Source organism: Oncorhynchus mykiss, chromosome 4 (assembly GCF_057628025.1).
Source record: "Oncorhynchus mykiss isolate SJ-2025 chromosome 4, ASM5762802v1, whole genome shotgun sequence".
Taxonomy (NCBI): domain Eukaryota; kingdom Metazoa; phylum Chordata; class Actinopteri; order Salmoniformes; family Salmonidae; genus Oncorhynchus; species Oncorhynchus mykiss.
Genome location: NC_143025.1, coordinates 48,053,808 through 48,079,439, shown reverse-complemented (window position 1 = coordinate 48,079,439; position 25,632 = coordinate 48,053,808). Strand labels below are relative to the sequence as shown.

At 42.0% G+C, this 25,632-nt stretch overlaps 1 protein-coding gene across 11 annotated transcripts; it reads right to left on the bottom strand.

The window, feature by feature from the left end:
• Positions 1 to 929: 929 nt before the first annotated feature.
• LOC110521020 (serine/threonine-protein kinase BRSK1) lies at positions 930 to 25,346 on the bottom strand. 11 transcript variants are annotated; one of them, XM_036968883.2, is made up of 19 exons: positions 23,890 to 25,346; positions 22,480 to 22,574; positions 21,848 to 21,933; positions 18,934 to 19,074; positions 17,600 to 17,716; positions 17,468 to 17,501; positions 17,262 to 17,330; positions 17,032 to 17,178; positions 16,734 to 16,765; positions 16,178 to 16,342; positions 15,255 to 15,352; positions 14,605 to 14,767; positions 10,509 to 10,569; positions 9,269 to 9,881; positions 6,718 to 6,766; positions 6,406 to 6,529; positions 5,960 to 6,173; positions 5,472 to 5,561; positions 930 to 5,391 (listed from the first exon to the last, which is right to left on the bottom strand). In XM_036968883.2, the coding sequence occupies exons 1-19, from the start codon at positions 23,975 to 23,977 to the stop codon at positions 5,183 to 5,185; spliced, it is 2,595 nt and encodes an 864-aa protein (XP_036824778.1). In that variant the 5' UTR covers positions 23,978 to 25,346; the 3' UTR covers positions 930 to 5,182. The 11 variants fall into 11 exon arrangements, with proteins under 11 accessions (XP_036824778.1, XP_036824779.1, XP_036824782.1 ...); XM_036968884.2 differs by having other exon boundaries at positions 5,963 to 6,173; XM_036968887.2 differs by having other exon boundaries at positions 9,269 to 9,557.
• Between the last annotated feature and the right edge of the window lie 286 nt (positions 25,347 to 25,632).

Here is a 25,632-nt window from a genome sequence, read left to right as displayed (position 1 = left end):
GATTTGTGGTCAGACTCGCCCAGGTGGAACAAACTTACATATGCGCCTTTTTTCAATGCTGAATTGGATGGCATTGAAAAAACAGAAGTGTTTCGCAAACATCCCTTTTGAAATGAAAAAGTAATCTAGTTTTTCAAAAGTATCTGTAATCTGATTACAATGTTTTTGCTGGTAATGGATTACAATTACCGTTTTGTTTTTGTAACGGTAATCCGTTACAAAAAGTCATCCGGTGCTCCCCAACCGTGGTTCTGCGTCCCTAGAACGAATGGTGGGTTCATTCAATATCGTACATCCATCGCTCGCTACACACAAAAGCCAACAAAAGCACAGCTGCTGGTGCAGGAATTAAATGTGTGTATCCAAGCACACTGGAAACCACGCACAAAAGAAAAACAACACGGATAGCAACAATTTTTATATAAATACCTGTTTAATCCTGAAATGTCTTGTCATAAAAGCACACCAAATAAGAAGTTATTCAAACACCGAATCTCTTTTTTTTCTTCAACCACTCCTGTCATTTCCAGTGAAAACAGACTGGAGTAGGTGGGCAGTGGCGCCAGAGAGCCACATACATGGATGACTTAACTCTCACAACCCTGTATCTTTTTTTTGTCACATGGCACGTGGTAAACACCCTTTGCGAGTGTATTTACACCCTTTGCGAGTCAATACAGTAAATGATCAATCAATTTACACATCCAAAAAACAGACCCGGGATCTGTCCTGTTGCTACACGGTATAGTCTACATTTGGCAATATTATATATATATATATATATATATATATATATATATATTTATCTTTAAATACTATTTTTGCTAAAGAAAATTATTCTGTTCAACCATAACAAAACGCAGATGATGTTTGATCACAATTTATGGTCAGTAATCCTAATTAATAGAAGAGTAGGAATTGAGGCACCGTTTCTTTACTTCTGATGTAGTTTATTGTTCTTTATTTATCACAGGCAATAATAATAATCATAATAGTGCACTTTCATTTTTTTTTAATATAATACAGACATTTCTTATATAATCATCCTCATCATGTTTTTTCCCCCCACATTACTGTTTTAAATATTTACGAATTGTTTTGTTCTACTGTGTATGAAGGGGGGATTACAATTTTACAATCTTGGAATGATCAATAATGATGACAATAATCATATTGTGAGTACAGTGTGAATAAAGAATCAAGATATGGTTTCATACTTACTGTATACAATGGATAGGGGTGTGATTATATAAGGATGGGGTTGGGTTGAGGTATTTTCATCTGGATGAGAGGGTGGGGGGGTTTAAGAAGAGATAGAGGGGGAAGAGATGAGGGTGTAGGAAGGGGGCAAGGAGGGAGTTGGGGTGGTTGCAGTAAGATTCACCCACAATGGGGTTGAAACAGCTCCCCTCATCCCATCGTTTACTTTGAACGGTTATTTACACAGAATGTCTAAGGGTTTCGCTCTAGTTGTGTCTCCAGCAAGCATTTCCCCTAGTTTTTGTTTTCAGGCGAGGCAAGGCGGGGTGTCAAATCTCTCAGTAACAGCAACGTCCAGGCCCTCTGGCCTCAACAACGCCAATTGAAACCAATAGAAGCCAAACTCTTTTAAACGTGAAGCAACAGAGCTGGGCAGGGAGGCCTACCCCACCTATACAAACGGTAAGGGTAACACGGTCTCCCACTAACTCTGTTTTTTAGCACAGGGTAATGGAAAATTAAAGACTGTGGGGTCGTGGGTCTTGTGTCACATCTATCTCCCATTCAAATGACCCTGACCTCTGACCTAGAATGTGGCGTGGGGGAGGATGAGGGCTCTGAGTAGTCGTGCACACACAATCTCACAGACACCGGGGACACACACTGACAGGTCGAGCAAATATAACAGACATGTACCTCCCTCCGTACGCATCATCTTAAGGCGCTCAAACAAATTCCTGGCGATTCAAACTCTTACTACTACTATTCTGTGCAGGACGGTGCTGGATCCACCTATATTAATGCAGTAAAAAAAACATTCACTGTCATCATCACCTACGGGGCCACATTGCTTTCGAGTAGTGTCATGCAGCATTTCATTGGCGACTAGCTCGGCTAGCCTGGTTACACATTCACAATAGTTCCTGGAACCATGCTGGAAAGGACTATGTGAAAGGAAAATATCCAAGACAGCACAGTACAGTACGTACGGTTCGTCACGATAGTAGGAAAATGGGTACATGATTCCTGCCAAAAGGCCTTGAGTGAAGGGTGTGAGCTACAATGAGAGGTGAGCTACTAAAGTCAACAATAAATAACCATGTTCTTTGCTGTGGGGAAGGGGAGCGAGACGAGCCCTAGGCAAGGAAATCGAGGAAGACTGCCTCCCACTCTTTTCGTATTTCATGGTAAATGGCCGATTCACACCAATTAAGTATACAGTACAGCTGTTATAGACACAGAGTATGATAAATAAAGAGTTACAATAATCGCCCTGTTTGCTGTACAAGCAGTTGTTTCCTACGGTAGCAGTGTGTTGACTCCGACTGATATGAAGTGTGATGATGGCTGATGGGGACGTGGTATAACTTGCAGCGGTGATTCTTAGTCACTGGTGCTGTGGTCACAGCCAAGGAATGGTGAGGCAGGGTGAGACTGATAATAGGTGCTTAATGGTAGTGGCATGAAACAACAAGGTGACGACGAGGGACTAGGGAGGGACTAGGGGAGCGACTAGAACGAAACTTGTGTTTTCTTTTGGTGCTCTGTGCAAGGGGAAGGGGTATGAGGGGGGTCGTAATGAAGGGGTTGGGGGGGCATGGCAGTGGCCAAGGGCGAAGGGATGGTAGGGGGAAACCACTTTATTTGTTTTGTGTCTTTTAGGACAGTGCATTCCAATTTTAAGGTCAAATTTATAATAGTTTTTTTTTTCTCTGAAAGAACAGGAGGGTCCGTGTGTATGTGAATACTGCTTGTGTTCTGCACGTGGTGTTGGGCCCTCAGTCAGTGTTTTTATGTGGTGTGTCCATATCTTTGTACGCTTAAGTAACAACATTCTAGCAGAATATGACAGAGAAGGAATTAGAGATTACTATCCCTACCCTTTCCTGCTCTCTGCTTTTTCAAGTGTCTATGAGATAATTTTTTATTTACTTCATGGAAGATTTTCATATTTTTTGCCATCCCAGAAATTCCCAAAGCATCAAATCTATCCTTGGTTCATTTCTTAAAATTAGTTTTGTTTTGTTGCTTTAAATGGGAAATCTTCATTATACCAAACAAAGACAAATCAACAATAAAGACATCAAAAAGAGCTGGAAGAAATTTTGCAGCATTGGTTTCTAAAACATTGAGGAATGAATGGACAAGAGGTTGTTTTCTGACTCGCTCTGGAAAAGAGGGTTCAATCTGGTTTCAACTACAGCAGCCATTTTGTCAGTTTCAATGCTGTTCCAATATTCCAACAGAACTTTCCCCTCTATTTTTGTCAGCATCTTCCCTTTCCACTACATTTCCTCTTTGCAATATATAAATCAACAAATAAATACATAAATAAATATTAAATAAATCTACGACATAAAATGAAATAAATAAATATTGTCACAATAGTGTTTGTTTTTGACATTCACTTGGTTAGCGTTATCTCCATTTTGTTGGCGGCAAACATCAAACTCATTTGTGCTCAAATCACATAAACAAAAGGTGAAAGGAAACAAAAAACTAAATGGATTTCATTATTTTTGTGTGGTCTGTTCCTTTCCTCTCCTGGGAATGAGTGTGCAGCCGTTTCAATGTTTTTCTCTCTGTCATCCTTAAGTCAAAGTCTCTTTTTGTTTCTTGAAATGAGCTTTTCCACCTCCTCACCACCCTCTGCTCTCTTAACAGAACAAGTCAGTTTAGGGCCTTTTCAAAAGCCGCATCATTCAGTGCCCCATGTCGGCCATATTGTGAATGTAAGGGAGGGAGGAGGGAGGGTTGGTTGTTTTCTGTAGAAAACAATAATGTATGTGGAGTGCTTGGTTCAGTCCTCCTGGAATAAACAACCGATGAAGGTAACTTCCTGTGAACTACATCTTCTTCATCTTCCATTGGACTGAAGTGAACAGAGCTCATCATTCAGAGGATCTGCTGAGGGTTCCATTCATAGTATTACTCTAATGATTCTAGTTATATCGTTCCATTATCTGTTTGAAATCTCTACATATTCCAGATGTCAGTTGTAGTGGGGGCGTTGAGACTTTCTTCCATGCCTCGTCTGTTATTTTTCTTCAACTTGGGTGATATCTGTAGAGATATCTGTTGCTTAATCCTCATTTAAAGGCAAGATGGTTTTCATAAGTTTGTTTCAATTGCATTTTAGGAATCATACAATTGTGGTGCTTAGTTATAAAGAAAAACAGATATTTGTCTTTATTTTGTTCAAATAGCTGTATTGACATCTTTGGAGCTACTTGGATGCAAAGATGCATTTGGACGCTTCATTCTGATTTTGATGCAGTCTTCCTCATCATTATCTTAAATTCTACCATGTTTCTGTTCTCGTAACTTATCGTTAATGAGAATCCAGTGAAAGGACCCAACCTGTCTGTTTCCTTGATATCCACTGAATTGACTTGACCCGTAATATTTCACTCTCACTGTCCCAAAAAGCGATGTTAGGTAAAACTTAAAAGTGGATCCACGTCAACTGGGAAACACTGTTATAATTGTTGATATTATTTCGGAATTTTCACAATGGTTTTCATCTTATTGGTTGTAGACCAGATAACTTAACAAAACATTTTTTTTTAGCCTTTAACCATTCAGAGCCTGCCATTCCCCATATAAGTCTGCCCGCTTATTTTACTGGCTACATATTGTTGTTGACAGTTGCATGATGTGTTGTACTTCAAACGTACAATTAGACATTTTTCTGATCTTGTCTTCTGTTCTGAAGCTAATCTGAGTGACACCGAGTGACACACTGAGTGACATTTACTCTCATCCGCTATTTTCTTTCTTCCATCTTGGTGGCCAACTATCTTGTTGGGCCCGTTTCAGGTTGAAGCAGTGGTTTGTGATGATGATTGCTGGGTCAGGTGGTTTGGTAGATGTGACGGTGGTAGTGGTGATAGTGGTAGTCTGAGGGGGTTTGTCTGTGTTGTTCTCTAGGGTCATCTCTCTCTATCTGTCCTATCCTGTTGTCTGTTTCCAGAATGTTCCCTCAGGGCTGGGACTGTGTCCCGTTGGAGGAAAGGAGTCTGGTCTTGTCTTTGCCCGAGCTCCTCCTCTGAAGCACGCTCCCACTGCCCCCAATCCCTGCGTCACCACGGTCACACCTCTCGCCCCGGTCCCCGCCTCCTTCCGAACGTCGGGAGTTTTGCCGGGTCGGGGTGCTGGGCGGACGCGAGGTCAGCTGCCCATTCTTCTCATCTGGGGAGAAAAATATAAAAAGACATGAGTTTGATGAAGACAGAGATATAAACAGTGTGTGTGTGCGTGAGGAGACTCACCAGCCAGTGCCTGCACAGATGGCTGATCATGAGTACTAAGTAGCTGGGCTTGAATCGTTTCCACCACTCTCTTGAACCTGCGACTTGGACCTAAGGAAAAAGACAAACACTCAGTCAAGGTATACACTGCCCCGCATCAATATTTTAGATTAATTACCTACATGTATAATGAGTTCTGTTAACTGTCTGGACAGTTTTGTGGTATATGTTGGGGATATATTATAGGCTCAAATCATGCCAAACATTAGTTACCAAACACTGATTACACATTTTTGCCAATAAATGTATCATAGACTAAATTAAACTGTAACTTCAAGCAAATCATACTTTCCGCTTAAGGCACATTCTCTCTTGAAAATCCTACTCCCATTGAAATCAAATGCATAACGAAGTGACAATACGTCTTAAGTGAAAGTTAGGATTTGCCCCTTGGTTGTTTGCAAGAACACAAAAAGTCTTACTGTAACACAAACAGGTTTGGGAACCACTACCTGATATGAGGGTGAAAGTCACACTGTAGATGCCATTTTCCCTCTTTCCTTCCCTCTCGGCTCGTTCCTTTTCTCTGTCCCTCTCTCCCTCAGAGAAGGCAATGTCCACCTGGAACTTAACAGGCTTCTGGAAGACGGAGGGGCCACCAGAGGACTTATATTCTGCTCTGAAGCTGGTCTGGGAGACGACGCTGTGACTCAGGGACGGGATCTGGACAGATGTAATGTAACAACACAGCATTGGAAACAGAGGTGGAAACAGCTTTACAAGCTTTCCATCTATGTTTAATTGTTTATGTTTTATGACTGTGGTTGTGTATCTTTGTATCATGGCTGTAAAGGCCTTTCACTGAAACCGAGTAGGGGAAGGTACAGAGGAGAGGAGAGAGTTGTCAGAGAGAGACAGAGAGGAAGAATGAGTGAGAATAGACAGAGATACTCACAGACAAGAAGGCATGGACTATATCAGCTTTGATGGAACTAAGCGGTTTGTCTCTAATGACAACAAATATCTGTTCCTCCTTTTCCAGGCTGATGAAGTTCCCAAACCACGACTTCTTGGCCAGCCTGCCAGGCAGAAATAACAGTCATATAGTATTTTGATTTAAAGTTAGAAGTTGATTTAAAGTGTTACCTAAACATGCAGCATAGAAATGTGCTACAGGCTAGCAGATAGCATTTTACATGACAGGCAGGACAGTCATTCTTACGGATATAGATAGACCAACTGTGTATGTCTAGAATTATCTACTTACTCTGGGCTTGATTCTGGAGTTAGACTGGACATGTCCTCCGGTGTTGGAACTACAGGAGAGCAAAAGGAGAGAGATGGAGAGAGAAAGGAGAGATGGGGGAGTTATATATAGAGGAAAGATAGAAAAATAAGGAGAGAGGGTGGGGAGGGAGAAAGTAGAGTGGACTGGAGAGGGGGAAGTAAAAATTTGATGACACCACTTGATGAGGTTCAGTTTCATTGATTTAATTACCAATCTGTCTAATTAATTTGAGCACCGTATAGTACACTACGGTCTTTCTGCAATGGTAGCAGAGACTGTGGCTACTTTGAGAACAGAATATGCACATACTCGTAATAATGTTTACATACTGTTTTACACAATTCATATGTATAAGCTGTCATGGCCTATCCTATATACAGTGCTTTCAGAAAGTATTCACACCCCTTGACTTTTTCCACATTTTGTTGAATTACAGCTTGAATTTAAAATGAATTAAATATCTTTTGTTTTACTGGCCTTCACACGACACCCCGTAGTGTCAAAGTGAAATTATGTTTAGACATTTTTACAAATTAATACAAAATTAAAAGCTGAAATGTCTTGACTCAAGTAATCAACCCCTTCATTTTGGCAAGCCTAAATTGTCACACATTGATGTTTCACTTGTCTTTGTGATTGTTTCCACACCCCTCCAGGTGTCGCCCATCTTCCCCATTATCCACTGTGTATTTATAACTGTGTTCTGTTTGTCTGTTGCCAGTTCGTCTTGTTTGTCAAGTTAACCAGTGCGATTGTTCTTCGCTCCTGTTTTTCCCAGTCTCTCTTTTTCTCGCCACCCTGGTTTTGACCCTTGCCTGTCCTGACTCTGAGCCCGCCTACCTGACCACTCTGCCTGCCGACCTGTACCTTTGCCCCACCTCTGCCTACCCTGAGCCTGTCTGCCGTCCAGTACCGTTGCCCCACCTCTGGTTTACTGACCCCTGCCAGCCTTGACCTGTCTACTGCCTGCCCCTGTTGGATTATTAAACCATTGTTAATTCGACAATGTCTGCATCTGGGTCTCACTTTCTAACCTGATATAAATAAGTTCAGGAGTAAAAATGTGCTTAACTCACATAATAAGTTGCATGGACTCACTGTGTGCAACAATAGTGTTTATACCATGATTTTTGAATGACTACCTCATCTCTGTACCCGACACATACAGATAATTGTAAGGTCCTTCAGTCGAGCAGTGAATTTCAAACACAGATTCAACCAAAGACCAGGGATGTTTTCCAAAGCCTCGCAAATGGGACCTACTGGTAGATGGGTTAAAAAAGCAGACATTGAATATCCCTTTGAGCATGGTGAAGTTATTAAGGACACTGTGGATGGTGTATCAATACACCGATTGACTACAAAGATACAGGCATCCTTCCTTACTCAATTGCCGGATATGAAGGAAATCGCTTAGGGGATTTCACCATGAGGCCAATGGTGACTTTAAAACAGTTAGAGTTTAATGCCTGTGATAGAAGAAAACTGGGGATGGATGAACAACGTTGTAGTTACTACACAATACTAACCTAATTGAAGCCTGTACAGAATTTTTTTTTTATTATTCCAAAACATTTGCAACAAGGAAGTAAAGTAATACTACAAAAAGTATTGTTTGGGGAAAATCCAATATAACACATTACTGAGCACCACTCCATATTTTCAAGCATAGTGGTGGCTGCATCATGTTATGGGTATACTTAAGGACTGGAGAGTTTTTGAGCATAAAAAAAAAAGAAACGGTATGGCGCTAAGCACAGGTGAAAACCTAGATCAGTCTGCTTTCCACCAGACACTGGGAGATGAATTCACCTTTCAGAAGGACAATAACATAAAACTCAAGGTCAAATCTAAACTGGAGTTGCTTACCAAAAAGACCGTGAATGTTCTTGAGTGGGCGAGTTACATTTTTGACTTAAATCTGCTTGAAAATCTATGGCAAGACTTGAAAATGGCTGTCCAGCAATGATGAACAATTAATTGGACAGAGCTCGAAGAATTTAGAAAATAATGATAGGCAAATGTTGTACAATCCAGGTGTGCAAATCTATTTAGAGACTTACCCAGAAGGACTCAGAATCACCTTTGGCAGTGATTACAACACTCATGGGTGTGAATATTTCTTTTAAATTGAATAAAATGTCTAAAACACTTTTTCACTTTGTCAATATGTGTTATTATTGGTAGATGGGTGCGCAAATAAATATATTTAATCAATTTTTAATTCAGGCTGTAACAACAAAATGTGTAATGAGTCCAGGGATATGAATACTTTCTGAAGACACTAACTACTGATGTACACATTGAAAATATGAATCACAATGCATATAATTGTTTATATCGTATACTTTCGATATCCAAACATCAAGGTTTGGCCCAAATCTGTTTTGACTCCAAATGAAATGAAATACATTGAATTGCCAAATTCCTGAATTGAAATAGAATTGACCTCTCTCCCCCTGCAGTTTGCCAATAACCCGTCCCACTCTCATACTACAGCTTGCACACACTCCCCTCCTCTCTCTCTTACCCTGCAGTTTGCGTCGGTGGAAGCGTGGCGATCCCAGCAGGTTGTTCTTAAAGGAGTTGAGACGTGTCCTCCAGTGGGCGGAGCTACTGGCGGCCATCCCCCCGCTGCCTCCAGGGCTGGAGGGCGGGGTTAGGGAGAGGGATCCGCCCCCGCCCACACCCCCGCCGCCTCCCTCCGCCCGCGAGGAGGAGGAGGATGAGGAGGAGGAGGGAGGGGTGGGCGGGGGGTGCTGGGGGTGGTGGACGGGGGTGCCCAGGGGGGTGGGGAGTGGAGACCCCTGAGGGGTGACCTGTGGCACAGGGGCAGAGTTAGGATAGATGTTCTTAGTGACTGACTTAAAGACGGAGGGGGCGGGGAAAAAAAAGAAGCGAGGGATGGGGGAGAGGATGGGTGAGGGGGACGGAGAGGGGGGAGCTTGGAGAGGTAGTGACTTCATGGACTGGAGGTGAGGGCGATCGGAGAGCCCTTTGGAGGGCAGAGTCTGGGTTTTGGGGTCAGGCACGGTCGTCCGTTGTGACGGCCGGGGAGTGGTGGAACTTCCTGGTTTGGGGTCTTTGGAGTGGGTGGTGGAGGCGGAGGTGACTTCTGATTGGCTGAAAGTGAAAACTGGGCTCTGATGCGTGGGAAGAGAAAGGACAGAGGGATGGAGAGGAAGGAAGGAGGGAAGGAAAGATGAAGAGAGCAATGGTCATGAGTTATGATTTATGAATATACTATAGACTTCTGATTGTACTTGCATTTGTAATTGTAGGGATTTATCAAATGAATATTCTGATATTCATCTTATTATGTAAATGTAATAGCGTCCATTTTGAATAAAGGTCCAGAGACCCTTTCAATTTGATGGCTAATATGTGATCTTATCAATGTGTGCCTCTTCTCTTGTGTGCCTCTATTTGGAATGTGTATGTGTGTCTCTAGTGTTCCTCTAGGCCCTTACTATTGGTGTGTGTGAGTATCGATGTTATGGGTAATGGCTCAGAATGGGACAGTATGAGGGTGATGGACAGTCTCAGAAGAACAGTTACAATCACACTTCAGTACAGAGAAACACAATCAAATCACAGTAGTGTAGATGTGCAGTAGCACATTTCACCATGAACAAAAGGTAGTCTGTACAAAAATATACTGATATTACAGGTATGGTATTTTATAAATTCTTCAGTAGAACCACCTCAATAACAATCAGGTAGTGTAAATGTGTGTCCATTTGTAAAAAAGTTGGCCAAGCGTGACTTACCCTGGGACTGCTGAGAGGACTTGATGAGAGCCCTGTTGAAGCTCCACTGACTGAACGAGACCTGGTGGACAAAAATCCTAGTATCAGATAACACTGGTACAGTAACATATAGCATAGTCTCCCTTATGGAAAAAACACATGAATTTCACGTGATCTTATGTGAAGTTAATGTGATAACATGTGGCAACATGTGATAAAATGAAACTACACGTCACAACATTTAAAAGTGTTCCACATGTGAAAGTGCAAATTCGATTTTCACGTGAAAGTTTTTCACATGTGAAAATGCAATTCCTCATATGAGAGTTTGATTTTCACAAGTGAAAACTGTTTACACATGAAAGTGCAAATTTGTGAATCTGCAATTCACATGTGAGGCAAAAACATTTTACTCTTCTCACATGTGAAAGGGTGGTGTTAGCATGTGAACTCTATATTGAATACATGTGAAGAACTGATCTAATGTGCCTAATTTTATCCATGTAAAAATGTCAGCTCAATTTCAGCTTCACATTTTTTTTTAAAGGGAAGTAAATAAATGGTATGGGGGTTTTAAGGTAAGTGGTACGTTGTGAAGCTAAATTGTGTAATAAAAAAAGGTGTACAAATCTTTCATCAATGACAAAATGCTTACATTTGACATATTCACTTAGTACTGACTTTTCAATATGACCCAAGATTGGTTTTGAACTCACAACCTCTGGATTACGCTGATCTTGCTGCTGCACCACAGAGTCTGTAGCAGTCTAAGAAGTCACATACACATTCATTACCTATAATACATTTCTGCACATAGAGTGTCATCTGCACTGCTATTTTAGTTATCTGACTATTCTCTCATCATTGATATAATTTACTTCTTTCAGCAATTTCAGGGTTTTCTGTATAGTTGTCTAATGTTGGTGGGGTATATTATTCTGTATTAATGTTACTCCTGAATATAAATATAATCGTTTTTCTTGACCCTATTATACAAAACTGAGATTTACCTTTAAATCCAAAATGTAGGAATACATGTGAAATCAGTCATTGACACAGACAATGTGGTGTAACAGGAAGATTGTAATACTGTGACCCACGGGATCGTGAGTACAAATCCCAGTTGAGGACCTGTTGTAAAATAATTACTGTTTAAATAACCATACACAATGTAATCAAGTGTGGAAACCACTGCAGCAATTTTGTGACATCCTATTAACTTTTCATTTGCAGGTCATCATGTGAAAGGTTATATGATCACGTGAAAATCCACGTGAAACTTTGTGAAATATCACCACATGTGTAGTGTTCCAAAACCACATGGTTTCACATGTGAAATAGAATTTTGCATGTGCAAAACATGTGGAACTTTCACATGTGAAATGATGTGGAACTTTCACATGTGAAATTATGTGATTTTCCACATGTGAAATTATGTTTTTTCTATGACAACATTGGTACAGTAACACATAGTATGGTCCCCTAACAGGCTACACTAGTACAACACAAAGTATGTGTGTATTATATATATATATATAATACACACACATACATACATACACACACACACAGTGCTGTGAAAAAGTATTTGCCCCCTTCCTGATTTCTTATTTTTTTGCACATTTGTCACACTTAAAGGTTTCTGATCAAACCAATTTAAATATTACACAAAGATAACTGCATTTTGTGTTTACTTGGGTTAAGTGATGATTTTATTTATTAAGGGAAAAAGCTATCCGAACCCTATGTGAAAAAGTAATTGCCCCCTAAACCTAATAACTGGTTGTGCCACCCTCAGCAGCAATAACTGCAATCAAGCGTTTGCGATAACTGGCAATGAGCCTTTCACATCGCTGTGGAGGAATTTTGGCCCACTCTTCTTTGCAGAATTGTTTTCATTTCAGCCACATTGGAGGGTTTTCGAGCATGAACCGCCTTTAAGGTCACGCTACAGCATCTCAATCGGATTTTAACTAGCATCTCAAAGTCCGGACTTTGACTAGGCCACTCCAAAACCTTCAATTATTTTTTTTTAAGAGGTGGACATGCTGGTGTGTTTTGGATCATTGTCCTGCTGCAGAACCCAAGTGCACATCAGCTTGAGGTCACGAACTGATGGCCGGACATTCTCCTTCACAATTTTTTTGGGAGAGAGCAGAATTTATGGTTCCATCAATCACAGAAAGTCATCCAGGTCCTGAAGCAGCAAAGCAGCCCCTTTTGTCTCGTCAGTCCACAGAATATTTTCCCAAAAGTCTTGGGGATCATCAAGATGTTTTTTGCCAAAAGTGAGATGAGCCTTTGTTCTTTTTGGTCAGCAGTGGTTTTCGCCTTGGAACTGCCATGGATGCCATTTTTGGCCAGTCTCTTTCTTATAGTTGAGTCATGAACACCGACCTTAACTTAGGCAAGTGAGGCCTGCACTGCAAGCTTTAGAAATGGCTTTGTAACCCTTTCCAGACTGATAGATGTCAATTACTTTGTTTCTCATCTGTTCCTGAATTTCTTTGGATCGCAGCATGATGTCTTGCTTTTTGAAATATTTTGGCCTACTTCACTTTGTCAGACAGGTTCTATTTAAGTGATTTCATGATTCAACAGGTCTGGCAGTAATCAGGCCTGGGTGTGGCTAGTGAAATTTAACAAGCGGGGGCAATTACTTTGTCATATAGGGCTATGAAGGTTCGGATAATTTAATTAAGGGAAAAAAGCTATCACTTAACTGCATTTTGTGTTGACTTGAGATATCTTTGTGTAATATTAAAATTTGTTTGATGATCTGAAACATTTAAGTGTGGCAAATGTGCAAAGAAATAAGAAATCAGGAAGGAGGCAAATATTTTTTTCACAACACTGTATATATGGTGCATATGTGTGTCTTTATGTGTGACCTGAGTGTGTGTGTATGTGAGTTCTTCAAATAGCCACCCTTTGCCTTTGACAGCTTTGCACACTCTTGGCTTACTCTCAACCAGCTTCACTTAGAATTATTTTCCAACAGTTTTGAAGGAGTTCCCACCTATGCTGAGCACTTGTTGGCTGCTTTTCCGTCACTGTGTTGGGTCATTGTTCTGTTGAAAAACAAATGATACTCCCACTAAGCACAAACCAGATGGGATGGCGTATCGCTGCAGAATGCTGAGGTAGCCATGCTGGTTAAGTGTGCTTTGAATTCAAAATAAATCACAGACAGTGTTACCGGCAAAGCACCCCCACACCATAACACCTCCTCCATGCTTACGGTGGGAAATACAGATGCAGAGATCATCCGTTCACCCACACCTCGTCTCACAAAGACACGGCATTTGGAACCAAAAATCTTCGATTTGGACTCCAAACTAAAGGACAAATTTTCACTGGTCCGTTGCTAATGTCCATTGCTCTTGTTTCTTGGCCCATCAAATCTCTTCTTAATGGTGTCCTTTAGTAGTGATTTCTTTGCAGCAATTTGACCATGAAGGCTTGATTCACACAGTCTCCTCTGAACAGTTGATGTTGAGATGTGTCTGTTACTTGACCTCTGTAAAGCATTTATTTGGGCTGCAATTTCTGAGGCAGGTAACTCATGAATTTATCCTCTGCAGCAGGGGTAACTCTGGGTCTTACATTCCTGTGGCTGTCCTCATGGGAGCCAGTTTCATCATAGAGCTTGATGTTTTTTGCGACTTCACTTGAAGAAAGGTTCAAAGTTCTTGAAAATTTCTGTATTGACTGACCTTCATGTCTTAAAGTAATGGACTGTCGTTTCTCTTTGCTTTTTTGAGCTGTTCTTTCCATAATATGGACTTGGTATTTTACCAAATAGGGCAATCTTCTGTATACCACCCCTACCTTGTCACAACACAACTGATTGGCTCAAATGTATTAAGGAAAGAAATTCCACAAATTAACTTTTAATAAAGGCACACCTTTTAATTGAAATGCATTCCTCATGAAGCTGGTTGAGAGAATGCCAAGAATGTGCAAAGCTGTTATCAAGGCAAAGGGTGGCTATTTGAAGAATAGTTTTGATGTCTTCACTATTATTCTACAACATAGAAAATAGTAAAAATAAATAAAAACCCTTGAATGAGTAGGTGTTCTAAAACTTTTGACCGGTAGTGTATCTATGTCTAACCTCTGGCTGTGTGCGGAGGTGTCTAGCGCCCTGCGCGTGGGTGTGGGGGAGCCCTGCTCCGTCACACTCAGCACCTCCAGACTCTTCCTCTCCGGCCGGCACCGGCCATGACGGGTCAGCATGGGAGAGTCCACCCGTTTCCTAGGGGGATCTGCTGGGAGACCTTAGAAAGGTTAGAATCCAGGTCTCAGAGGTACACAAAGGTTAAAGCACCTCTAACTTATGTTAAATAAAGCACTGGTGCTTTGTCTGGAGGTTTTGAGATGCTGACATGTTGGACATGTTTCCAAAAAAACTGCAGACCAACATGAATTTTTTGTAAAATTTTGTCACAGGACAATTATTTTGAAAAGTTTAATTGCAGCTCTTTTATTTTGAAACAGAATCGCCAGATGTTGCTTATTGTCGCTAGCTTCACAGATACCTATCAGTAAGTCCAAGTTGGCTAGAAAAATAATGTTCCAAATTATTTCTTAGAATGTTATGTTAGAATTGAAAATGAATAGAATATTTCTGGGAGTGCTCAGAACACATGGTGGACACTTTGGAGAAATCAGAGTGTCCAATAAGTGTAGGTTAGGAATGTTGTTCCTTTCTAATATATGTGGTCTAAAGGTTTACCAATGTTGTCTAAAGGTTTTCTTTCTAACCTATATCATTCCTGGGCGGCAGGTCTTCGTCCTCACAGCTGGGGTAACGCTCTTTCCTGTCCAAGAGGAGGTAGTAGATCATCTTCTCCTGGTTGTCTCTTGGAAAACAAGAGAGAGAGAGCGAGAGATCGTAAGAGACATTCAGGGATTGAAAAAGAGTGTTGCGATATCTGGGGTTAATATCTGACCAGAATATAATTGTTTTATTAACAATAACGAAACAGTTGTAGTAGTATAGTTACAGCCTGAATAGTTCACTTAGAACTAGAGCATAATGTGAATGTGAGAGTTGGAGGGACAACAGTAGAAGGAGAAAGAGCCATTGTTAATATCTTTGGTCATGTTTATGCTTTGCCAGAGTGATGTAACATTTGACGTGCCAAAAAAGCAGATTAGATTGGTCAGGCAGTCAGTCAGTCGGGAGAGAGAGAGAGAGAGAGAGAGAGAGAGAGAGAGAGAGAGAGAGAGAGAGAGAGAGAGAGAGAGAGAGAGAGAGAGAGAGAGACAGAGACAGAGACAGAGACAGAGACAGAGACAGAGACAGAGACAGAGAGAGAGAGAGAGAGAGAGAGAGAGATTAAAAATAGGAAGAGGAAGGACCCTGTCCAAATACTCCACAAAGTCCTATTTCCAAAGGTCAGATTACCTTTACTTCTCCAGAGAGACAAAGAGAAAAATACTAGGATAGAGAGAGGCAGGAAAACACTAGTAGGGAGCAAGAGAAAGAGAGAAAGAGAGAAAGAAAATAATTATCCTATTCCTACTTCTAATAGAGGTGCCAGAGACACTAAGAGAGAGATCAAGAGTTTGTTTCCACAGCAACCAGTAAATGGTGACACTACAGGGGCCACATCAAGGGACACTCAGCGCAGGTCCCGGGTCAGCTTTCCCCCGTCTCTAAAAGCACCCCAGACAGTACTCACTCCTCACACTGCAGGTCCTGGGTCAGTTTTCCCCGGTCTCTGAAGCAGCCCAGAGAGTGCATGCTGTCCAGTACATCGGGGTCCAGCTCTGTCAGCGACACAATCCTCTTCACACACACACGCCTGGGAGGAGGCTGCTCCGGACACGGCTCGTTACGACCACCACTGAAAAGGGAGAAATACGGAAAGGGGGAAAGAGATACAGACACAGAGATCGAGAGAGAAAGACAAATGGAGGGGAGAGAGTACAGATAAGTAAAGAGTTCCGTGAACAAGGTCACATACACAAGCAACTCAACTGACTTTCTTTTATTCTTCTATTCAGAGAGAAGACTGATACATTTTTTAAATGTAACCTTTATTTAACTATGCAAGTCAGTTAAGAACAAATTCTTATTACAATGACAGCCTAGGAACAGTGGCTTAACTGCCTTGTTCAAGGGCAGAACGCTCTAACCAATGCTCTAACCACCAGCCTCCCTGACTAGTGTCAGAGAATACCAGCTGTGGGTGAGAAAGTAGAGAAAATAGAGTCGAATGGGATGAGTGTACTTACAGATACCATGAGTGTTTTTGTATTGCTTCTAGCTGTAAGAGAACACAGACACAGTCAGTTAGTTACCTAAACAGAACACAGGGTACTCCTACATCTAGTCAGTACCGTGAGTCTTTCCCCCCCACCCTTTTTTCCCCCTCTCCCATACCGTGAGTCTCAGGGTTGACCTCGATCATGCCTTTGAGCAGGGTCTGGCTCTCCTTCGCCCCATCATCATCATCCCTCTCTCCATAATCCCCTTCCCTCTCCTCTCTCCCTTCCACCATCCTCCCCTCTATCCCCCTCTCCTCCCCCGTACCGTGAGTCTCTTGTCAGGGTTGACCTCAATCATTCCTTTGAGCAGGGCCTGGCAGTCTGGGGGGATGAAGTGGGGCATGTGGAACACCCCACTCTTCACCTTCTCAAGGAGCTGGCGCAGGTTGTCATGGTCAAAGGGTAGAGCTCCCTATACACACAGGAGAGGAGAGAGGGGAGTTACAGAGCGAGAGACAGAGGGGAAGAAAGATGGAGAGAGGAAGAGGTTCTTACCACCAGCAGTGCAAAGAGAATAACGCCACAGCTCCATACATCTGCCCTGCGACCATCATACTTCTCCCCCTGCAATACAAGACGGCACTACACTCACTTAGGATAAAATATATTCACTGTTCAATCATACAGTATATACACACACATATTGTAGGTGCATGCACCTTGACAATGACCACAGACATACAGAGAGAAAGGGAACTTACCCTGATAACTTCTGGACATGCATAGTGAGGAGATCTGAAATCATTCAGAAGAAAGAAAATAACATTCTTAACATTCATAAACATACTGTACATCACTAAGGACACCCGCATGCAGGAACACACAGTACTCACCCACAGCTGGTCTCTAGCAGGCTGTCCCCCACCTGTAGGGAGGCCATGCCAAAGTCAGCGATGCGGATGTTGTTCTTCTCATCCAGGAGCAGGTTCTCAGGCTTCAGGTCTCTATGACTACACACACACACACACACACACACACACACACACACACACACACACACACACACACACACACACACACACACACAGGTTAGAGAAACAGGTCTGTTCTCTTCTTTCACCTATTTTCTAACCTCTCAATCTCTCTAGTTTTAAATGGATTTATTTAAAATTGAGGCTGTGTATACAGTTGAAGTCGGAAGTTTACATACACCTTAGCCAAATGTCGATATAGGACTCGTTTTACTGTGGATACAGATACTTTTTTTCAGATACTGATACAGATATCATCACAAGGTCCTTTGCTGTTGTTCTGGGATTGATTTGCACTTTTCCCACCAAAGTACGTTCATCTCTAGGAGACCGAACGCGTCTCCTTCCTGAGCAGTATGACGGCTGCTTGGTCCCAGGGTGTATATACTTGCGTACTATTGTTTGTACAGATGAACGTGGTACCTTCAGGCGTTTGGAAATTGCTCCCAAGGATGAACCAGACTTGTGGAGGTCTACTATTGTTTTTGTTGACGTCTTGGTTGATTTCTTTTGATTTTCCCATGATGTCAAGCAAAGAAGCACTGAGTTTGAAGGTAGGCATTGAAATACATCCACAGGTACACCCCCGATTGACTCAAATGATGTCAATTAGCCTATCAGAAGCTTATTTTTCCGCTAATAGTGTTTCAGTCGGTGACATCACTCGCTCTGAGACCTAGAAGTAGTTGTTCCCTTCTAGAGAAGGATTTTTAAGTATTGAGACAACTGAGACATGGATTGTGTAGGTGTGCCATTCTGAGGGTGAATGGGCAAGACTTAAGCGCTTTTGAATGGGGTATGGTAGTAGGTGCCAAGAGCCCTGGTTTGAGTGTTTCAAGACCTGGAAAGCCTTTCTGGGGTTTTCACGCTTAACAGTTCCCCCTGTGAATCATGATGGTTCACCACCCAAAGGGCATCCAGCCAACTCGACGCAACTGTGGGAAGCATTGGAGTCAACATGGGCCAGCATCCCTGTCGAACGCTTTCGACACCTTGCAGAGTCCATGCCCCTACGAATTGAGGCTGTTCTGAGGGAGGTGCAACTCAATATAGGGAAGGTGTTCCTAATGTTTGAAATACTCAGTGTTAATCGCTATATACAGTATATTGCTGTATATACTGCATTGCTGTAGTGTCTGACTATCGAGTGGCTGTGTATATATTGCTGTATACAGTATATTGCTGTAGTGGCTGACCATATAGAGTGGCTGTGGCAGAAGTCCAGCGCTGAGATGATCTGTCTGAAGAACTTCCTGGCCTCTTTAGGTGTCAGTCTGCCCTTCTTCACCAGGTAGTCAAATAACTCTCCTCCTGAAACATGCTCCAACACCAGATACCTGGGAGAGGGGGATAGGGAGGGAGAGAGAGAGGGATAGAAAAAAGGTGGGGTGATTGAAGGAAGTGGGAGAGAGAATGACAGGAAGGGAGGGAGGGAGGGAGGGAGGGAGGGAGGGAGGGAGGGAGGGAGGGAGGGAGGGAGGGAGGGAGGGAGGGAGGGAGGGAGGGAGGGAGGGAGGGAGGGAGGGAGGGAGGGATCAAATGCTATATGTTCAAGCATTTAATAATAACAAACTATATACCCACTGTACATGCTCATACTCATGCTCATTGGGGCGGCAGGGTAGCCTAGTGGTTAGAGCGTTGGACTGGTAACTGAAAGGTTGCAAGTTGAAATCCCCGAGCTGACAAGGTACAAATCTGTCGTTCTGCCCCTGAACAGGCAGTTAACCCACCTAGGCCGTCATTGAAAATAAGAATTTGTTCTTAACTGACTTGCCTAGTTAAATAAAGGTAAAATAAATACAAATACATACACTCATGCAATCTGACGTGTACATGCTTGAACATAGTCCTGTATAGGCCTGTTCATATGCTCACACTTTCAGTACAGCAACAATTATCACTCACACATTGATGCGCGCACACACACATACAGTTGAAGTCGGAAGTTTACACACACCTTAGCCAAATAAATTTTAATTCAGTTTTTCACAATACCTGACATTTAATCCTAGTAAAAATTCCCTGTCTTAGGTCCGTTAGGATCACCACTTTATTTAAAGAATGTGAAATGTTAGAATAATAGCAGAGATAATTATTTATTTCAGCATGTATTTCTTTCATCACATTCCCAGTGGGTCAGAAGTTTACATAATTAGTATTTGGTAGCATTGCATTTAAATCGTTTAACCTTTCTGGCGCAGGCGTTCCGCTAGCGACCCACCTCGACAACATCCTGTGAAATTGCAGAGCGCCAAATTCAAAATACAGAAAGTCTTAATAAACATTCATAAAAATACAAGTGTTATACATCGGCTTAAAGATTAACTTCTTGTTAATCCAGGCACTTTGTCAGATTTCAAAAAGGCTTTACGGCGAAAGCATACCATGCGATTATCTGAGGACAGCGCCCCGCTTACAAAAGCATACAAACATTTTCCAACCAAGTAGAGGAGTCACGAAAGTCAGAAATAGCAATAACTTACCTTTGAAGATAATAGTACCGGGAAAGTTTGTTGAAACATGTCAAACAATGTTAATAATTAATCCTCAGGTTGTCAATTGTCTAAATAATCGATAATATTTCAACCGGACAATAGCATATTCAATCGAAAGGAAAAAAAACGAAGGGCGCGTACTCGGTCACGAGCGCAAACCAGCACTGCATGATTCTACAGTCCAATGACAGAAAGGTCTCATTCTTCTTCATTTTTCAGAAAACAAGCCTGAAACAATGTCTAAAGACTGTTGACATCTAGTGGAAGCCATTGGAACTGCAATCTGGGTCCTAAACCCATTAAATACTCTAAAATACCCACATCAAAAAAATCCCAATTCCTGGATAGATTTTCCTCAGGTTTTCACCTGCCATATCAGTTATGTTATACTCAGATATAATTTTTAAAAGTTTAGGAAACTTTAGAGTGTTTTCTATCTAAATATACCAATTATATGCATATCCTAGCTTCTGGGACTGAGTAACAGGCAGTGTACTTCGGGCACGCATCTCATCCAGACGTCGAAATACTGCCCCCAAGCCATAAGAAGGGTCAAACGTTTCGGGTAGCCTTCCACAAGCTTCCCACAATAAGTTGAGTGAATTTTGGCTCATTCCTCCTGCCCGAGCTGGTGTAACTGAGTCAGGTTTGTAAGCCTCCTTGCTCGCACATGCCTTTTCAGTTCTGTCCACAGATTTTCTATAGGATTGAGGTCAGGGCTTTGCGATGGCCACCCAATACCTTGACTTTGTTGTCCTTAAGCCATTTTGCCACAACTTTGGAAGTATGTTTGGGGTCATTGTCCATTTGGAAGACCTATTTGCGATCAAGCTTTAACTTCCTGACTGATACCTTGAGATGTTGCTTCAATATATCCACATAATTTTCCTTTCACATGATGCCATCTAGTTTGTGAAGTGTACCAGTCCCTCCTGTAGCAAAGCATCCCCACAACACGATGCTGCCACCCCCTGTGCTTCACGGTTGGGATGGTGTTCTTTGGCTTGCAAGCCTCCCCCTTTTTCCTCCAAACATAACGATGGTCATTATGGCCAAACAGTTCTATTTTTCAACAGTTCTATTTTTCAACAGTCAACTTAGTGTATGTAAACTTCTGACCACTGGAATTGTGATACAGTGAATTATAAGTGAAATAATCTGTCTGTAAACAATTGTTGGTAAAAATTACTTGTGTCATGTGTGGCCGATGTGAAATGGCTAGCTAGTTAGCGGTGGTGCGCGCTAATAGTGTTTCAGTCGGTGACGTCACTCGCTCTGAGATCTAGAAGTAGTTGTTCCCCTTGCTCTGCTGTGGCGCGATGGGTAACGATGTGTGCAGAGAGTCCCTGGTTCGAGCCCAGGTTGGGGCGAGGAGAGGGACGGAAGCTAAACTGTTACACATGCACATGACCGACTTGCCAAAACTATAGTTTGTTAACAAGAAATTTGTGGAGTGGTTGAAAAACAAGTTTTAATGACTCCAACCTAAGTGTATGTAAACTTCAGACATCAACTGTACATGCACACACAGTATATTATTGAGTTTTAGTACAGTACAAGAGACAGACGAAAGAGAGGGAGAAAGAGTGAGAAAAGAGGATAATATACTTACAGGTATTTGTTATTCTCATAAACATCATGCAGCTTCAGCACATGAGGGTGCTCTATTAGTTTTAGAATAGCTATCTCCCTCTCCACCTGGAGATATAGAAAGAGATCGAGAGAGAGAGAGAGGAGGTATGAACAGAGAGAAGGTAGAGAGAGAAAAAGAGAGTGAGGAGATAAAGATAGCAGGAGCAAGAGGGGAAGAGAGAGAGCAAGAGATAGAGAGAGGGAGAGCGAGCGAGAGTGTGTCTGTGAATGAATGTGACAGAGAGTTTGTATACACACGGTGCATAGCCTATACACACCTCAAATAACCCAGAAGTAGAATACAAAGAAGAACCAAAGAGGAAGAAAAAGCTGATGATATATTGTATATCAATACCTTAATTAGTAACGACAGCACGCTGGATGTCTATATAATGTGCTTCTACAAATTCATATTAGCAGGCTCATGGCTCTCTCTGTAGGCTACTGGACCTTCAGAAGGACAGACTCAGAGAGCGTCTGAGTCCCAATTGGCACCTTACTCCCTATAAAGTGCACTACTTTTGACCAGTGCCCATGCTCTGGTCAGAAGTAACATATGATGTAGGGAATAGGCTGCCATTTGGGACGCAGGCAGCTTCTCTGGGTTCATACCTTCATAAGGACAGACTCAGACAGCTTCTCTCGGTTCACAATCTTTATGGCCACCTTCTGTCCCGTAATACAGTGGACTCCCAGCTTCACCAAACCTGGGAGAGAGAGGGTGGAGGAGGAGATGGGGGGAGAGTGAGATAAATAGAGAGAGACAAAGACCGAGATAGAGAGAGCAAAATAGAGCAGAAAGAAAGAAAAGCTTTGAGTTTGTCTTGTTTGCTTTAGTTACCTTTATTTTCAACACAGCTCAATTCTCATTCATAACAAGTGAACCAGAACCAGACCATACAGGAGACACAGGTGGAGCATGACCTCACACATACCATATTGACTTGACTATGCAGAACCTAATGGCCTAATTCAGCGACTGCAGTCTACATCAATCTGTTTACAGTTCAACCAGTTCAATCCACTAAGGCTACACCAGCCTGTTTCCAGCATTGACATCTGATATGATAAGTCTACCACTTACTCATCAAAGCCTCTATAATAAACCAAGCAATTATAGTCTTCTCTATCGATTTAAATTCAAGTAAACTGGTCACATTACACAGGTCTAAAAAAGTTTCCCGAGGGCCAGACTCCCAGACCAGGATTAAGTCTACTCCTAGATTAAAAAGCATGCTCAGTGGAGAAACTATTGTTTAGTCCAGGAATAGAGAATAGACTTAATCTGGGACTGGTACATCAGCACTTAATAGATCAGTTCAATCTGCTAGTCCAGTCTCCGCCGTCTAGTAGCCTACTTTACTATGGTGGAGGGTCATTTAACTCCAATATAAAGGTCCGGTTTCCCAGACACAAATTCTACCTAATCTTGGACTAAAAAGGCCGTTCAATAGAGAATGAAGCCCTGGACTAGGCTTAATCTGGACCGGGAAACCACCCTTTATGTTGGAGTTAGTTAGACTTCAGAACACCAGGAGATGAAAGATAACAAGTTATGCCTGACTGTGTCCACAACTGTACTGCATTGTCAGTGAGATCCACACCTCAGAACACATGGATTCATTCATAAAGGACATACACACATACACAAACAGGTAGACACATACATACAACTACTCTCACAATAATATTACATGCAACATTATACACATGTAAAACCTGTGACAGCATGCTTCACATTACTGATCACAGATATTTGTCAATATCAATAATATTGGACATATTGGCCCATTGATGTCAGTTGCTACCACAACTGGGACAATCAAATACACACAAATATCAATACTGAGGACATAATGTTCAGGTGCACAAAGAGTGGACTCTTTAGATGACCAATTGTATTTCTCGGCCTAATATACATAAATAGCTATAGATATGACTATTTTCATCTACCATGCACTAATATTAGCAGCTTTTTCGCGTGATGGTGCGTTTAAAGGGAGCGGTGCAAGTATTGCTTACCTGTCTGCCCCTTCCCAAGGGTTTTCTCCAACCGGTAAGGCCCGACGTATTGGGCCGACTGGCCTACGGACAGCTCCTTGCTTGTCATGATGTCCGTGCGTTGAAGGCGAAATTATATGATGATAAGGAGATCAAATCACTGTTGTTTTCAATAGGAATTTATAGCTATCGGTCCTCGGTGTAGAACGGCTCCACGGTAATAGCATTACAGACGCCTAGCGATATTGTCACAGGGAGGAATGGAGAGAGCGGTTGTAGTCGTGATGACAATTTCGTGGCCTATCGTCTAGGCTGGGCTACTCCCATGCACTTGCCTTTTTCTATGCGGTTACCGTGATATAAATTCGGTAAACTCCAGCTTATTATCAACGACCGTGAATTAACTAAACAGGAATGAAATAATGGGATGTTAGAAAGTGGAAGAGAGAAATTCGTAGGGAGATTGGCAGGTGCATATTTGAGAAGTCCAAAATGATGCCAGTTATTATGAATTACAATTATTATTAACAGTATACCAAATAAATGTGTCCTATTGTTAATATTAGTACAGGCAGATAGATGTAAGGAGCTGCAATAGCCTATCAAAAATGATTGAATCAGATAGGCTCCATGTAACGGCTAGATTGCACACAATTCTGCACCCCATAGCCTACACCCGTTACTGCCATTAGTGATCCTTATAATAACATACTAATGGCATTTGTAAAGAATCTTATTATCGTAACATATTTTAGTCTCCCTCCACCTCTTGTTATCCCATTTTGGTATGTAAACTATCTCTGCTCCGCCCTTTAGGCTATATGAATAGTAATATTCCGTTTTAGCCTCAGAGGGGTGGTTTTCCCAATATCCGGTGCACTCTTCGGATTATCCCAGGGCCTGGTATCAGGAAATAGAGGGGAACAGAGAGTCAAAACAGCCACCCTGCTATCCACACCCGTTCGGACTAGCCTACACTTCTTTCAATCTGTATTCTCCAGTCAACGTCTGTCAACAATTTCACCTTGCGTTTCTGTTCAGACCAAAATATATTTTTATTTCGAGAAATAATCGTTTTCTCTATTATGTAAAATGCTCGATTGGATGGTTGTAATAAATCGTGGTTCTACAAAAAATGACAATATTTAGCTGGCGTAGTACTCTCCTCCCTCCTCCCTTCTATCCCTTGCTCTCTCCCTCCCTCGCCGTCTATGGACATATCACAGCATCCCCGTTCGCGCTCCTGCCGCCGCTGGTTTCAAGATTCATCCTTCACCGGTGTCCTTGTACAGAAAGATGTAGCTTCAGAAGCGATTCAAAAAATATCTGCTTGTCTGTCGAAGTTCTTTGCATCCACAATCCGTTACGGGATAGCCTCCCTTCTGGCCGCAAAACCGTTTTATTTTTTCTCTCTCCCCTTTCTCTCTCAGCTTCTCCTCATCCGATACGGCAGCATCAGCATCCGGGTTCCGCCCCCCGCTCTCTCCCCCATCCTTTCCTTGTCTACCTCTCCTTAAAATATTCTCTCCGTCGCCTCCTATCCGCTCACCTACTTCTCTTTTCAAACACACCAACTTTTGGGCTGAGGGGGAAACGCATGAAAAAACTCTTTCCATCATCTAATGGTGTAAAGAAAAGAAGATACACTTGTTGTTGAATGTTCTTGTAGAATAGAATATTATAGTATATAATAACAAACCGATTAAGTTACTTCCTTTTAATAGTATTTGTACGTCCCTCTGTGATCCATTTCCACGTCTTTCT

Excerpts from the sequence above, each read along its gene's own strand:
- LOC110521020 (XM_036968883.2), bottom strand. The coding sequence starts at position 23,977 with ATGACAAGCAAGGAGCTGTCCGTAGGCCAGTCGGCCCAATACGTCGGG. Across the intron at positions 16,766-17,031 it reads ACCCTGACAAGAGACTCACG|CTAGAAGCAATACAAAAACA; the intron begins GTACGGGGGAGG and ends GTTCTCTTACAG. Across the intron at positions 6,530-6,717 it reads ACTCCAGAATCAAGCCCAGA|GCTGGCCAAGAAGTCGTGGT; the intron begins GTAAGTAGATAA and ends TCTGCCTGGCAG.